General features: G+C 41.9%; 1 protein-coding gene across 1 annotated transcript in view; it reads left to right on the forward strand.

Annotated features, from left to right (window-relative positions):
• Positions 1-17,190, forward strand: part of ARID2 (AT-rich interaction domain 2) — a 574,897-nt gene that overhangs the window by 105,138 nt on the left and 452,569 nt on the right. Inside the window, exons 4-5 of the mRNA XM_053716737.1 lie at positions 12,370-12,503; positions 12,772-12,990. Coding sequence (XP_053572712.1) covers positions 12,370-12,503; positions 12,772-12,990 — 353 coding nt within the window. The remainder of the gene's footprint in view (positions 1-12,369; positions 12,504-12,771; positions 12,991-17,190) is intronic.

Consider the following 17,190-nt stretch of genomic DNA (forward strand, 5'->3'; position numbering starts at 1 on the left):
ACCGCATCGGGTCAGGGGGCTGGTCACCCCTCCACCCACCGCATCGGGTCAGGGGGCTGGTCGCCCCTCCACCCACCGCATCGGGTCAGGGGGCTGGTCGCCCCTCCACCCACCGCATCGGGTCAGGGGGCTGGTCGCCCCTCCACCCACCGCATCGGGTCAGGGGGCTGGTTGCCCCTCCACCCACCGCATCGGGTCAGGGGGCTGGTTGCCCCTCCACCCACCGCATCGGGTCAGGGGGCTGGTTGCCCCTCCACCCACCGCATCGGGTCAGGGGGCTGGTTGCCCCTCCACCCACCGCATCGGGTCAGGGGGCTGGTTGCCCCTCCACCCACCGCATCGGGTCAGGGGGCTGGTTGCCCCTCCACCCACCGCATCGGGTCAGGGGGCTGGTTGCCCCTCCACCCACCGCATCGGGTCAGGGGGCTGGTTGCCCCTCCACCCACCGCATCGGGTCAGGGGGCTGGTTGCCCCTCCACCCACCGCATCGGGTCAGGGGGCTGGTTGCCCCTCCACCCACCGCATCGGGTCAGGGGGCTGGTTGCCCCTCCACCCACCGCATCGGGTCAGGGGGCTGGTTGCCCCTCCACCCACCGCATCGGGTCAGGGGGCTGGTTGCCCCTCCACCCACCGCATCGGGTCAGGGGGCTGGTCGCCCCTCCACCCACCGCATCGGGTCAGGGGGCTGGTCGCCCCTCCACCCACCGCATCGGGTCAGGGGGCTGGTCGCCCCTCCACCCACCGCATCGGGTCAGGGGGCTGGTCGCCCCTCCACCCACCGCATCGGGTCAGGGGGCTGGTCGCCCCTCCACCCACCGCATCGGGTCAGGGGGCTGGTCGCCCCTCCACCCACCGCATCGGGTCAGGGGGCTGGTCGCCCCTCCCACACCTCCCGCCGGCGCCAGCAGATGATTGCTACACACAGTGTCACTGTGTGTTAACTATCTGCCTTCATATGGAAACGGAGCACCGATCAAGCTCTGATTCCATATGTAGATGCTTCAGGGTAAGCAGCTTCGACTTATTTGTGTGTATGTTGGGTGAAGGGGTTAAAGGGACATAAAACCCAACATTTTTCTTTCATGATTTAGGTATAGTATACAATTTTAAACAACTTTCCGGTTTGCTTCTATATTTATTTACATTTGATTTATTTTCTTGGTATCATTTGTTGAAGTAGCCTAGCAGCAATGCATTACTGGTTGCTAACTGAACACATGGGGTAAGCCACTAACAATAGGCATATATATGCAGCCACCAATCGGCAGCTAGCAGACAGGTACGTTGCTACTCCTGAGATTACCACGATAAACCTTTTAACAACGGATAAGAAGATAAAGGAAGCTTGTAGGGACTAACTATACAATACTGGCCAGATGGTACCCTATCCCATCAAGACTCCATATGATATATCCCTCCGAAATGCTGGATCACGTTTGGTGGTATTGCCCTGTAATCAAACCCTTTTGGGACCATATACAACAACAACACATTTCTAAAAAAAAAACTAAACCACAAAATTAGCCTAGACCCCCAGATGATTCTCCTCAACAAAGTCCCCCAGCTAAACTGTAAATATAGAAATACCGTACTCCAAATTGTGCTGAGAAAAACACAAGTATCTACTCTAGAACATTGGGTGAGAGAAGTTAAATATGTGCTATCACTAGAGAAAACATATGATAGCTTCTACAACAGGTCTGACCAATTTCTTAATGTTCTCTTCTACTGGAACCAAACAGAACGCAAACACGAAGCCCCCCCCAACAATATACACGTACCCAAAATGGAGGGACTTTATCCCTCCCTCTTAGACCGCCTCCACTTATACCCCCTCTTCCATCGTCCTTTACCCCCTCCTTTTAACCTCCTATTCCTGTCCCTCAATACCCCATTCTCTATCAAGACCATTTTCTATATTATATTCACCACTGAACCAAAATATGATTATTAAACTGATGATCTTACAACCTATGTTATCTTTAATATATATATTGTGTAGAGCAGTGCTTGACAAATCTGTTTAAAAATCAGGAGCCAGTAAGAATATTTAGTAGCCAGGCATACTTTTAGGAGCCAGACAGTTGGATTTGTATATAGATATATGGAGAATTACCCAAAAAGTTAGTAGGCAGGGGTAAAATTCTAGGAGTCAGTGGCTCCCAGGCTCCTGGGTTTGTCGAGCCCTGGTGTAGAGAAAGTGGCACACACCTTCCACTCAACTGCCTGGTGCACTGCTGAAAAAGATAAGTACAATCAGTCCCCAGTATACCAACCCTGGCCAAGGATATATGGCTATACTGAAATGAAGCAGGCAACACAGGATACCATGCAAAATAGCCTTTAATCTACAAGGTGCATAATCCAAACAATAGGGCTTTAACCCATAACGTTTCGGTTCTAATGTGAACCTTTTTCAATTAGAGCCCATCAACGACATAAAGTGAACCCCATCAAACCCCCTTATATACCTACTAACAACCAATAATTGAAAGAACATGTGTGCTGCTAATCAATCGCCCTACCACAGGACGCCAGCCATCCCGACACGCTGCATGCTGAAACAGCACAACCGCGCCTACTGATGACGTCATACGCAGCCGCCGTAGACATCCAAGACTGCAGTGTAGTCGTCATGGAAATGGGTAAACAACCATTTTACGGAGTGAGTGAGACATGTCATGGCGAGACCGGAGAGTGATCGAGAAGACACACACCTCACTGCATATATGCAGGAGGCATGCGCAGTGTACTTAAAAAGAAATTGTTATACTTTTTAACATTAACGCAAGTAAAATAACTTGGGACGAAAATGACTACATAATGTGTAATGTGTAAAATGAAATTAAGTTATAAAATATAACATCTAACTCAAGATTAAGAAGATACCTAATCGTGCCAATCTATACATACAGTATCAATGGCACTAGTAGAGGCAATCTTAAATACAATATACAAAAGGATTGCTAAACATTTTTATGATGCTATACATAAGGCATCAATGCCCAAGGAATAGATAGAAACTTATGGTCCCATGGAGGAGGTTCCCGTAGGTAAGGAGATCACTTGTACCAACATTCAAAGTCTATCATCGAATTAAGGCCCTTTGGGGTAACTGTATCCAAATCAAAAATCCATTTGGCTTCAAGACGTAATAGGGCCAATGCCCTATCACCACCCCATCTTAAACGGGGGACATGATCGATACAGAGTGTCCTGCTTGCAGGAAATGTCTCACGACAGGTTGTTCCGAGATGCCTTTGTTGATGGCCTGGCGTATGGCCGATTTATGGTTCGCCAGCCTTTCTCTGAAGGTGGTCATCGTTTTGCCTATATAATATAGGGAACACGGACAGATGATGGCATATACTACGAACTCAGAGTTACATGTCAACCTATGTCTGATAAATTTCTTGTTGGTGTGTGGATGATGAGTTATTACTTTACCATGTTGTTGCAGGTGATACAGTTGCCACACCTGTAGCAACCCTGTTTAGCTTTCGGTAGCCAAGACTGGCGTTCAAAGCAGTGCACCAGATCATTGAGAACTAGTAGGTCTAGTACATTTCTAGATCTCTTTTGTATACCATCCTAGGTGGAGGAAGATCGTAGAAGGGTATGCTCATATCTTTAGCCACTATCCCAATTATCTTTGATAGTGCCTGCTACCATTTCCGAAGCAGGGGTATAGGTAGTAACGAAATTCAATCGTGGAGCTTCTAACTTTTCTATTTTCCTCACTGTGAGGCTGTCCTGTGTTTTGTTGAAACCTCTGTGTTATTCCTGACAACCCTCAGGAGCTGCGAGGAACTGACACCATTCTTTTGTGTATAAGGGTGAAAGCTACCATAGTGCAGAATGGCGTTTATGTCGGTAGCTTTATGATACAATGTGGTTTTTAAACTGCTTTTATCTCCTATGTCTGATTTGTATATCTCTAAATTTAAAAAGTGGATTCTCTGATGGTTTCATTCTATTTTGAATTTAATCGTAGATTCAAGGGTATTAAGCACATTGAACCACTCTATAAGTGATTCTGATGTACCCCTCCATTATAGAAACACATAATCAATGTAACAGCGATAGAATCTGATGGATTTGTGCTGGCAATCAAAGATGTTATATTGCTCATATTGAGCCATGTATAGGTTGGCATTAAAAGGGGCCATACTTGACCCCATTGCCGTACCCAAGATTTGAAGGAAAAATTATTTTTTAAATCTAAAAAAAATATTTTCCAAGCACAGCTCCATCAAATTCAACAGAAACTCAATGGGGGGACCAGAGTAGTGCTCACTACCGATCAATTGCTCCTTTATCATTTGAACACCATGCTTATGTGGAATTACAGTGTAAAGACATACTACGTCCATAGTGACGAGCAACTCCCATTGGCACGATTAGGTATCTTGTTAATCTTGGGTTAGATGTTATATTTTATAACTTCCGTTCATTTTACACATTATACATTATGTAGTAATTTTCGTCCCAAGTTATTTTACTTGTGTTAATGTTAAAAATTATATGTTACAATTTTCTTTTAAAGTACACTGCATGCCTCCTGCATATTGTTATGCAGTGAGGTGTGTCTTCACGATCACTCTCCAGTCTCGCCATTACATGTCTCACTCACTCCGTAAAACGGTTTACCGTTTCCATGACGACCACACTGCTGTCTTTGATGTCCACGGCGGCTGCGTATGGCGTCATCAGTAGGCACGGTTGCGCTGTTTGAGCATGCAGCGTGTTGGGATGCCTGGCGTCCTGTGGTAGGGTGATTGATAAGCAGCACACATGTTCTTTCAATTATTGGTTGTTAGTAGGTATATAAGGTGGGCTTTGATTGGGTTCACTTTGTCGTTAATGGGCTCTATTTGAAAAAGGTTCACATTAGAACTGAAACGTTATGGGTTAAGGCCCTATTGTTTGGATTATGCACCTTGTGGATTAAAGGCTATTTTGCATGGTATCTTGTGTTGCCTGCTTCATTTCAGTATAGCCATATATCCTTGGCCAGGTTTGGTATACTGGGGACTGTATGTATGTATGTATCAAACATACATACATACATACATACATACATACATACATACATACATACATACATACTTTTTCAATGATTATCTGAGTAAAACAAAAGGATTTTAGGCCATAATGTTTTTTGGTCAGGGTTTAACATGACATTTTGAAAGGATAGAAGGGTGAAGATGAGGCGAGGGAGAGGACTTCACCACTAAAAATACATTAGTAGTCGAATATCAAACTGTGTGTTACCGGTTTGCTCCTGTTGACTAGCTCCGCAATCTGTGCTGGTGGGTTGGACTGCTTCAGGCACGCTGAGCCTGATGTCATGACCTATTTTCATGTTGGCAGCAGCAGGGCTTGATACACACTTCTGAAACAAGGCAGAATTAACATGGAGCCGCAATGAAATTGCCAAAAAAAGACCACTCACCTTGATGTGACAGTTGACCACGCCCACCTGTCAAACTTGCTCCCCACACTTATTAGATACTTTTTGGATGCCAGCATGGAAACTGGCATGGCTAAGCCAGTCATCTGACAGCTTCCAAAATAGTGGCACAGTGCTGACTTCCTGATGGCGCAGCAGACTGCTATCCTTTTGATCCATCTGAAGCTGTCTCATTCATCAGTATAGGAAGAGGCGGGAAGTAGAGAACAGCTACTGGCGTGATATTCAGGACAAGGAAGAAGGGGGCAAGACAAAACTGCACTCTTGACGGTCAGGGTGGCCCTGGCAACGCAACAAAAAGTGCTGCCCTAGACATTGGCCTTGTTGGTCTAGGCGATAATACGCGTGTGGTGTGTATATAGCGAAACGATAAGGAGGACTTTGTGTCACTATTGAGAGAGGATCTAATGAGGTGCTCTCCCAGGAAGCTCAGCCCATTTGATTTGATTTTTAATTAGCAGAGACAACTATTTTATATTCAAAAATATACCCAGGGGATCAATTCCCCATACAGTTTAAATTATGGTATAACAAGTCTTTAGAAACACATGGTTCCTATAGAATTGAATAAGAGAGCATTGAACCTTACTGTTGTGTAGCGACACAGCATCTGTAATTGATCCAGTAGTTTCTTTCATGTAATTAGCAAGAGTCCATGAGCTAGTGACGTATGGGATATACATTCCTACCAGGAGGGGCAAAGTTTCCCAAACCTCAAAATGCCTATAAATACACCCCTCACCACACCCACAATTCAGTTTTACAAACTTTGCCTCCGATGGAGGTGGTGAAGTAAGTTTGTGCTAGATTCTACGTTGATATGCGCTCCGCAGCAAGTTGGAGCCCGGTTTTCCTCTCAGCGTGCAGTGAATGTCAGAGGGATGTGAGGAGAGTATTGCCTATTTGAATGCAGTGATCTCCTTCTAAGGGGTCTATTTCATAGGTTCTCTGTTATCGGTCGTAGAGATTCATCTCTTACCTCCCTTTTCAGATCGACGATATACTCTTATATATACCATTACCTCTACTGATTCTCGTTTCAGTACTGGTTTGGCTATCTACTATATGTAGATGAGTGTCCTGGGGTAAGTAAGTCTTATTTTCTGTGACACTCCTAGCTATGGTTGGGCACTTTGTTTATAAAGTTCTAAATATATGTATTCAAACATTTATTTGCCTTGACTCAGAATGTTCAACTTTCCTTATTTTCAGACAGTCAGTTTCATATTTGGGATAATGCATTTTAACATTTTTCTTACCTTAAAATTTGACTTTTTCCCTGTGGGCTGTTAAGCTCGCGGGGGCTGAAAATGCTTCATTTTATTGCGTCATTCTTGGCGCGGACTTTTTTGGCGCAAAAATTCTATTTCCGTTTCCGGCGTCATACGTGTCGCCGGAAGTTGCGTCATTTTTTGACGTTATTTTGCGCCAAAAATGTCGGGGTTCCGGATGTGGCGTCATTTTTGGCGCCAAAAAGCATTTAGGCGCCAAATAATGTGGGCGTCTTATTTGGCGCGAAAAAATATGGGCGTCACTTTTGTCTCCACATTATTTAAGTCTCATTTTTTATTGCTTCTGGTTGCTAGAAGCTTGTTCTTTGGCATTTTTTCCCATTCCTGAAACTGTCATTTAAGGAATTTGATCAATTTTGCTTTATATATATGTTGTTTTTTCTCTTACATATTGCAAGATGTCTCACGTTGCATCTGAGTCAGAAGATACTACAGGAAAATCGCTGTCAAGTGCTGAATCTACCAAAGCTAAGTGTATCTGCTGTAAACTTTTGGTAGCTATTCCTCCAGCTGTTGTTTGTATTGATTGTCATGACAAACTTGTTAAAGCAGATAATATTTCCTTTAGTAAAGTACCATTGCCTGTTGCAGTTCCTTCAACATCTAAGGTGCAGAATGTTCCTGATAATATAAGAGATTTTGTTTCTGAATCCATAAAGAAGGCTATGTCTGTTATTTCTCCTTCTAGTAAACGTAAAAAATCTTTTAAAACTTCTCTCCCTACAGATGAATTTTTAACTGAACATCATCATTCTGATTCTGATGATTCCTCTGGTTCAGAGGATTCTGTCTCAGAGGTTGATGCTGATAAATCTTCATATTTATTTAAAATGGAATTTATTCGTTCTTTACTTAAAGAAGTCCTAATTGCTTTAGAAATAGAGGATTCTGGTCCTCTTGATACTAAATCTAAACGTTTAAATAAGGTTTTTAAATCTCCTGTAGTTATTCCAGAAGTTTTTCCTGTCCCTGATGCTATTTCTGCAGTAATTTCCAAAGAATGGGATAATTTGGGTAATTCATTTACTCCTTCTAAACGTTTTAAGCAATTATATCCTGTGCCGTCTGACAGATTAGAATTTTGGGACAAAATCCCTAAAGTTGATGGGGCTATTTCTACCCTTGCTAAACGTACTACTATTCCTACGTCAGATGGAACTTCGTTTAAGGATCCTCTAGATAGGAAAATTGAGTCCTTTCTAAGAAAAGCTTATCTGTGTTCAGGTAATCTTCTTAGACCTGCTATATCTTTGTCTGATGTTGCTGCAGCTTCAACTTTTTGGTTGGAAACTTTAGCGCAACAAGTAACACATCGTGATTCTCATGATATTATTATTCTTCTTCAACATGCTAATAATTTTATCTGTGATGCCTTTTTTGATATTATCAGAGTTGATGTCAGGTTTATGTCTCTAGCTATTTTAGCTAGAAGAGCTTTATGGCTTAAAACTTGGAATGCTGATATGGCTTCTAAATCAACTTTACTTTCCATTTCTTTCCAGGGTAACAAATTATTTGGTTCTCAGTTGGATTCCATTATTTCAACTGTTACTGGTGGGAAAGGAACTTTTTTACCACAGGATAAAAAATCTAAAGGTAAAAACAGGGCTAATAATCGTTTTCGTTCCTTTCGTTTCAACAAAGAACAAAAGCCTGATCCTTCATCCTCAGGAGCAATTATCAGTTTGGAGACCATCTCCAGTTTGGAATAAATCCAAGCCAGCTAGAAAGGCAAAGCCTGCTTCTAAGTCCACATGAAGGTGCGGCCCTCATTCCAGCTCAGCTGGTAGGGGGCAGGTTACATTTTTTCAAGGAAATTTGGATCAATTCTGTTCACAATCTTTGGATTCAGAGCATTGTTTCAGAAGGGTACAGAATTGGTTTCAAGTTGAGACCTCCTGCAAAGAGATTTTTTCTTTCCCGTGTCCCAGTAAATCCAGTAAAAGCTCAAGCATTTCTGAAATGTGTTTCAGATCTAGAGTTGACTGGAGTAATTATGCCAGTTCCAGTTCCGGAACAGGGGATGGGGTTTTATTCAAATCTCTTCATTGTACCAAAGAAGGAGAATTCTTTCAGACCAGTTCTGGATCTAAAAATATTGAATCGTTATGTAAGGATACCAACGTTCAAGATGGTAACTGTAAGGACTATCTTACCTTTTGTTCAGCAAGGGAATTATATGTCCACAATAGATTTACAGGATGCATATCTGCATATTCCGATTCATCCAGATCATTATCAGTTCCTGAGATTCTCGTTTCTGGACAAGCATTACCAGTTTGTGGCTCTGCCGTTTGGCCTAGCTACAGCTCCAAGAATTTTTACAAAGGTTCTCGGTGCCCTGCTGTCTGTAATCAGAGAACAGGGTATTGTGGTATTTCCTTATTTGGACGATATCTTGGTACTTGCTCAGTCTTTACATTTAGCAGAATCTCATACGAATCGACTTTTGTTGTTTCTTCAAGATCATGGTTGGAGGATCAATTTACCAAAAAGTTCTTTGATTCCTCAGACAAGGGTAACCTTTCTGGGTTTCCAGATGGATTCAGTGTCCATGACTCTGTCTTTAACAGACAAGAGACGTCTAAAGTTGATTACAGCTTGTCGAAACCTTCAGTCACAATCATTCCCTTCGGTAGCCTTATGCATGGAAATTCTAGGTCTTATGACTGCTGCATCGGACGCGATCCCCTTTGCTCGTTTTCACATGCGACCTCTTCAGCTCTGTATGCTGAAGCAATGGTGCAAGGATTACACGAAGATATCTCAATTAATATCTTTAAAACCGATTGTTCGTCACTCTCTAACATGGTGGACAGATCACCATCGTTTAATTCAGGGGGCTTCTTTTGTGCTTCCGACCTGGACTGTAATTTCAACAGATGCAAGTCTCACAGGTTGGGGAGCTGTGTGGGGATCTCTGACGGCACAAGGAGTTTGGGAATCTCAGGAGGTGAGATTACCGATCAATATTTTGGAACTCCGTGCAATTTTCAGAGCTCTTCAGTTTTGGCCTCTTCTGAAGAGAGAATCGTTAATTTGTTTTCAGACAGACAATGTCACAACTGTGGCATACATCAATCATCAAGGAGGGACTCACAGTCCTCTGGCTATGAAAGAAGTATCTCGAATTTTGGTTTGGGCGGAATCCAGCTCCTGTCTAATCTCTGCGGTTCATATCCCAGGTGTAGACAATTGGGAAGCGGATTATCTCAGTCGCCAAACGTTGCATCCGGGCGAATGGTCTCTTCACCCAGAGGTATTTCTTCAGATTGTTCAAATGTGGGAACTTCCAGAAATAGATCTGATGGCGTCCCATCTAAACAAGAAACTTCCCAGGTATCTGTCCAGATCCCGGGATCCTCAGGCGGAGGCAGTGGATGCATTATCACTTCCTTGGAAGTATCATCCTGCCTATATCTTTCCGCCTCTAGTTCTTCTTCCAAGAGTAATCTCCAAGATTCTGAAGGAATGCTCGTTTGTTCTGCTGGTAGCTCCGGCATGGCCTCACAGGTTTTGGTATGCGGATCTTGTCCGGATGGCCTCTTGCCAACCATGGACTCTTCCGTTAAGACCAGACCTTCTGTCACAAGGTCCTTTTTTCCATCAGGATCTGAAATCCTTAAATTTAAAGGTATGGAGATTGAACGCTTGATTCTTGGTCAAAGAGGTTTCTCTGACTCTGTGATTAATACTATGTTACAGGCTCGTAAATCTGTATCCAGAGAGATATATTATAGAGTCTGGAAGACTTATATTTCTTGGTGTCTTTCTCATCATTTTTCCTGGCATTCTTTTAGAATACCGAGAATTTTACAGTTCCTTCAGGATGGTTTAGATAAGGGTTTGTTCGCAAGTTCTTTGAAAGGACAAATCTCTGCTCTTTCTGTTCTTTTTCACAGAAAGATTGCTATTCTTCCTGATATTCATTGTTTTGTACAAGCTTTGGTTCGTATAAAACCTGTCATTAAGTCAATTTCTCCTCCTTGGAGTTTGAATTTGGTTCTGGGAGCTCTTCAAGCTCCTCCGTTTGAACCTATGCATTCATTGGACATTAAATTACTTTCTTGGAAAGTTTTGTTCCTTTTGGCCATCTCTTCTGCCAGAAGAGTTTCTGAATTATCTGCTCTCTCTTGTGAGTCTCCTTTTCTGATTTTTCATCAGGATAAGGCGGTGTTGCGAACTTCTTTTGAATTTTTACCTAAAGTTGTGAATTCCAACAACATTAGTAGAGAAATTGTGGTTCCTTCATTATGTCCTAATCCTAAGAATTCTAAGGAGAAATCGTTGCATTCTTTGGATGTTGTTAGAGCTTTGAAATATTATGTTGAAGCTACGAAATCTTTTCGTAAGACTTCTAGTCTATTTGTTATCTTTTCCGGTTCTAGAAAAGGCCAGAAAGCTTCTGCCATTTCTTTGGCATCTTGGTTGAAATCTTTAATTCATCTTGCCTATGTTGAGTCGGGTAAAACTCCGCCTCAGAGAATTACAGCTCATTCTACTAGGTCAGTTTCTACTTCCTGGGCGTTTAAGAATGAAGCTTCGGTTGACCAGATCTGCAAAGCAGCGACTTGGTCCTCTTTGCATACTTTTACTAAATTCTACCATTTTGATGTATTTTCTTCTTCTGAAGCAGTTTTTGGTAGAAAAGTACTTCAGGCAGCGGTTTCAGTTTGAATCTTCTGCTTATGTTTTTCGTTGAACTTTATTTTTGGGTGTGGATTATTTTCAGCAGGAATTGGCTGTCTTTATTTTATCCCTCCCTCTCTAGTGACTCTTGTGTGGAAAGATCCACTTCTTGGGTAGTCATTATCCCATACGTCACTAGCTCATGGACTCTTGCTAATTACATGAAAGAAAACATAATTTATGTAAGAACTTACCTGATAAATTCATTTCTTTCATATTAGCAAGAGTCCATGAGGCCCGCCCTTTTTTTGTGGTGGTTATGATTTTGTATAAAGCACAATTATTCCAATTCCTTATTTTATATGCTTTCGCACTTTTTTTATCACCCCACTTCTTGGCTATTCGTTAAACTGAATTGTGGGTGTGGTGAGGGGTGTATTTATAGGCATTTTGAGGTTTGGGAAACTTTGCCCCTCCTGGTAGGAATGTATATCCCATACGTCACTAGCTCATGGACTCTTGCTAATATGAAAGAAATGAATTTATCAGGTAAGTTCTTACATAAATTATGTTTTTTGTTGTGCAGGTTAGATGTGTTTATATTGTATATAATTAAATAATGGCATTTTTTTTATATAATGTAGAGTCATTTCCACTATGTACATGTTTGTGCTGGGTAAGGATCCTTGCATAACTTTGTGTTCAAGTTGGCACTCTGATACAGTTACCTGATTTTAATGCATTATCCTCCTTAGAGGCTGTCAAATATGTTGCTTGTAATGTTTAGTTAAACCCAATGAATCTTTATAAATGGCTGTAACACATTATGTAGTATATTGCAGCCATGGGGTAAATTTACCCTGATTTGGCATGTATTAGTTACATGGCTGAAATGCTCAATTTATATCAATATGGTTTTGAAAAATCTATTTTTTTTTTCTTACCTTTTTTTTTTTTTTTTTTTTTTTTTTAAATATATTTGGAAAAATATGAGAAAGTACATCATTTTGGTGAAGATGATGACGAAGTTCAACCTGGTAACCTGAAACCTCAGCTCCCAATTGGTGCGATACCATGCTCTTATAACTATCAGCAGCATATTGTACCAGGTAATGTACTAAACATATTTTAAATAACATATCTAAACTATACAAAACAAAAAAGCTAAAAGTGGTATTGTTACATTTCTTCAACAGTTTTTATTAATAACTTACAACACACGGTACTTGCTAGTTAACATTTTTTTGTTTGTTATGCATCTAAAGGTAACTAAAGTACTTAAAAAGATTGATCATTTTCTGAATAAAAATACTAAACACTGAAAGCTCTCAATTGCAAAACCTATTCATTTTATTTTTTATTTTTCTTGTATTGTAGATTATTTAAGACAAAGTTATGGGCTTACAATGGACTTCAACACACCAAACGATTATAACAAACTGGTGCTCTCGCTTTTATCTGGACTCCCAAATGAAGTGGACTTTGCAATTAATGTTTGTACACTTCTTTCCAATGAAAGCAAACATGTAATGCAGCTTGATAAGGACCCCAAAATAATCACCTTATTGCTAGCTAATGCTGGAGTGTTCGATGACAGTGAGTATTTTTTATTTGTTTTATTTGTTTTTGTATTTGCAGTGGTTCTATTTATTTTGAAGATTTTTAATAGTACATACAATGTATATCAAACCAGAAAAGTATTTCTTTTTTATGACACGATGAGTCCACGGATCATCTTAATTACTAATGGGATATTCACCTCCTGGTCAGCAGGAGGAGGCAAAGAGCACCACAGCAGAGCTGTTAAATAGCTCCTCCCTTCCCTCCCAATCCAGTCATTCTTTGCCTACGTTAGTGATAGGAAGAGGTAAAGTGAGGTGTTAGTTTTAGATTCTTCAATCAAGAGTTTATTATTTTTAAAGTAATGCCAGAGTGTGCTGCTTTGTTCTAGGGTGTAGCTGTAGTCCATATCAGTCTCTACAGTAGAGCTTTTGGTGGCTTTAGAGCAATGGGAATTTGTGGGACTTAATTCTCCCTGCGCCTCCCATGTAATTTTTGCTGCCCTTGCCAAGAAAATCTGAGGGATATTACTCAGAACTTTCGTTTTAAATTATAGGTCCATGTGAGGGAGAGGACCTTGCAAACCTGGGAACTGCCTTACTGTCCGGCAGGAGACAGAGGTAAGTGCTAACTTTATTCTGGGGGTTGAAAAGGCTCAGAAGAAAGGTTGGGCACTTAATCTTTATTATACCTCGTTGGATTTGACCTCTTTATCAGAGGTTTATAGATAGATAGATTCCCTCAGAGGCTTAGGTGACACCTTGGGACAGTTTAAACGCAGACACCGGGGATGCATGAAACATGTGCTCTCATCTCCCGGCTGTTTTATGATAGCCGACTGGGAGATCTCCTATTGACAGGCTGATGCGTATTCTAAGACGGGTTCAGTGGAGGAGTTACGCTTAGTAAAAATATTTGAATGGGACTTGTCTCATCTCCCGGCGGTTTAATAATAGCCGACTGGGAGATCCAATGTTAACATATCTGATGAGCTATAAAAAGACGAGCTCAGGGTGAGGTATTGAAGGGGACTGTGTTCTCATCTCTTGGCGGTTTAATAATAGCCGACTGGGAGATCTCCTATTACCATATCTGATGAGCTATAAAAAGACGAGCTCAGGGTGAGGTGTTGAAGGGGACAGTGTTCTCATCTCCCGGCGGTTTAATAATAGCCAACCAAGAAAACACATATTGACATCAGTGTGAGGTGTTTGACATTTAGTCTCTCGGACTATCAGCTGCCAAGCTGAAGCTGATCAGTCAGTTATTGCACTCCCGACAGTTCCGCTTTGTAAAACTAAAAAGATCAATGGCGACCGGGAGATTATTATGCCAACGCCCACGATGGGCGGAGTTATGTGTGGCGCCAATTTAGTTGCGCACCACTTTGTCAGTTTCTTTCAGAGTATCGGAAGGGATAGAGGAGAGTGTTTATTCTTAAATAGAGAAAGTAACGGACCGGACAATGTTTCAGAGGTCTTAGTCCGGAATATTTAATGTGCAAAGGGCTGACAGGCACTTCAGCTAGGTTATCTGAGGTGTAGAGACATGTAGTCTCTGCCACCTTGGAGACTTCCGTATAGGAAGGACCTTCTAATTTGAGGGCCCTTTCCTCACCCGTATCTAGTTTCTCTGAAACTGGCTAATTGGAGATTGAACGTTTAATTTTGTCTAAAGCTGGGTTTTTCTGACTCGGTCATAGAGACCATGATTCAGGTTCGTAATCCTGTTTTCTAGAAGGATTTACCATAAGATATGGTGTATATATCTATTGGTGCGAATTTTAAGTCTACTCCTGGAGTAGACTTCGGATTCATGGAAATCTGTCCTTTCTCCAAGAAGCTTTGGAGAAAGGTTTTCTCGGCAAGTTCTCTAAAGAGTCAAATATCTGCCTTGTCTTTTTTTGTTCCGTAACCGCCTGGTGGACGTCCCAGACGTACAGTCTTTTTGTCAGGTCTGGTCAGGATCAGGTCTGTGTTGCAACCAGTTACTCCTCCATGGAGTCTGAATTTAGTTCTCAAAGTTTTTCAAGGTTCTCTGTCTGAGCCTATGCATTCCTTAGATATTAAGTTGTTATCTTGGAAAGTTTTATTTCTTGTTGCTATTCTTCTGCTCATAGTGTCAGAGCTCCCGGCATTGCAGTAGGAGTCTCCTTGCCTTATTTTCCATTCAGATAAGGTAGTTTTCCGTTCTAAATTAGGATTTCTTCCTAAGGTTGTTTCTGATCGGAACATTACTCAGGGATTGTTGTTCTTTCCTTGTGTCCTAATCCTTCTTCTTAGAACGTCTTCTGCACAATTTGGACGTGGTCCATACTTTAAACTTTTTACCTGCTGGCGACTAAGGATTTCGCCAGTCTTCTGCTTTATTTGTGGTTTTCTCAGGAGAAAGTAAGGTCCAGGAAGCTACTTCTTTCTTTCTGACTGAAGAGTATTATACGTTTTGCATTTGAGATTGCTGGTCTACAGCATCCAGTGAGAGTTACGGCTCATTCCACGAGGGCCGTTGTTTCCTCGTGGACGTTCAAGAATGAAGCTTCTGTGGAACTTTTTTTTTTCTAGTGAAAGAGGGTTTTCCAGATTTAACGCTGCTGTTTTAGCTAAGGCTGAGCCTTTCGTTTTACGGCTGCTGCGGCTTTATAGGAAACGTGTGCTTTTGTGTGTGGCACAGTTCCCTTCAGCCGGTCATGTGACCCGCTTCCGCTCTAGGCTATAGTACAGAGTGGCGGTTTGTGAAGGAGCTGATTTTCAGAGCTCTGAAAGCTAATTCCTCTACAGCAATAGCGTTTTTGTCCCAGGGGTCAGTAGGAGCACCTCAGCTAATCTAAGGTGTAGAGGTGGCTGGTAAACTATTATTAAGACTTGTAGTTTTTAAAACTTTTTGTGTGCAAATATTCTTGAAAATTTGCGTCCTAAAGAGAAAAGATTTCTTCTTAATGCGACAGTAACAATTTTTCTTTTGGTTTAAATCAAACTGTTTTTGGGGCCATATCTGCAATGGAGCAGGAGCCTGCTCTTATGTATACCTGTTTTTTATGTTTAGAGGCCCAAATTGTTACCCCTATGCAATTTTGATCCTCATGTGTAGAGAGGACATTAAATTGTAAAATCAGAGTTCTTTTTGCTGAGCCTAATGTCTCCCAGGATGATGCTGTACAGGCAATGCCACAGCTTTCTCCTTAAATGTCCCAAGCCTCACCGGTCACATGCAGTGCCCTGCGGTTCCTCTCAATCTCCTGGAGGAGTTTATTTACCTGCAGAATTTGCTGCCCAGGTATATTCTGTGGCATTATCTGCCTTTCCTATGCTACAGGGAAAATGCAAGAGGAAAAATAGAGATTCAGATAGTAAGGTTTCTGCTCCAGCATCTGCTACCCAAGTTGCCCTTCCTCATAAGTTTGATGAGGAGGATACATCTCTGAGGTTGAAATCTCAGATTCGGACAGTATTATTCCTTCATCGGATGCTGAAGTTGTAACCTTTGGATTTAAGCTTGAACACCTTCGTGTATTGTTAAAGGAGGTTTTGGCTACTTTGGACGACTCCGATACTCTAGTCCAGTGTTTTTCAACCTACTAGTGTGCCGTGAGTGATCCTCAGGTGTGCCACGGCAGACTGACAACAGTGTGACATATTTTTTAAACTTTGCTTGTTTCTCCAACATTGGTGTGTCCGGTCCACGGCGTCATCCATAACTTGTGGGAATATTCTCTTCCCCTACAGGAAATGGCAAAGAGCACAGCAAAAGCTGTCCATATAGCCCCTCCCAGGCTCCGCCCCCCCAGTCATTCTCTTTGCCGCTCTGAACAAGTAGCATCTCCACGGAGATGGTGAAGAGTATGTGGTGTTTAGTTGTAGTTTTTTATTCTTCTATCAAGAGTTTATTTTAAAATAGTGCTGGTATGTACTATTTACTCTGAAACAGAAAGAGATGAAGAGTTCTGTTTAAAAGAGGAGTATGATTTTAGCAGCAGTAACTAAAATCAATTGCTGTTCCCACACAGGACTGTTGAGCTGAGAGAACTTCAGTTGGGGGGAACAGTTTGCAGACTTTTCTGCTCAAGGTATGACTAGCCATTTTTCTAACAAGACTGTGTAATGCTGGAAGGCTGTCATTTTTCCCTCATGGGGATCGGTAAGCCATTTTCTTAGACTCAAACAGAATAAAGGGCTTATTATGGGCTATAAACTGGTGGACACTTTTAGGGGCTAAATCGATTGCTTTATTTAAGTATTA

Source organism: Bombina bombina, chromosome 6 (assembly GCF_027579735.1).
Source record: "Bombina bombina isolate aBomBom1 chromosome 6, aBomBom1.pri, whole genome shotgun sequence".
Taxonomy (NCBI): Eukaryota; Metazoa; Chordata; class Amphibia; order Anura; family Bombinatoridae; genus Bombina; species Bombina bombina.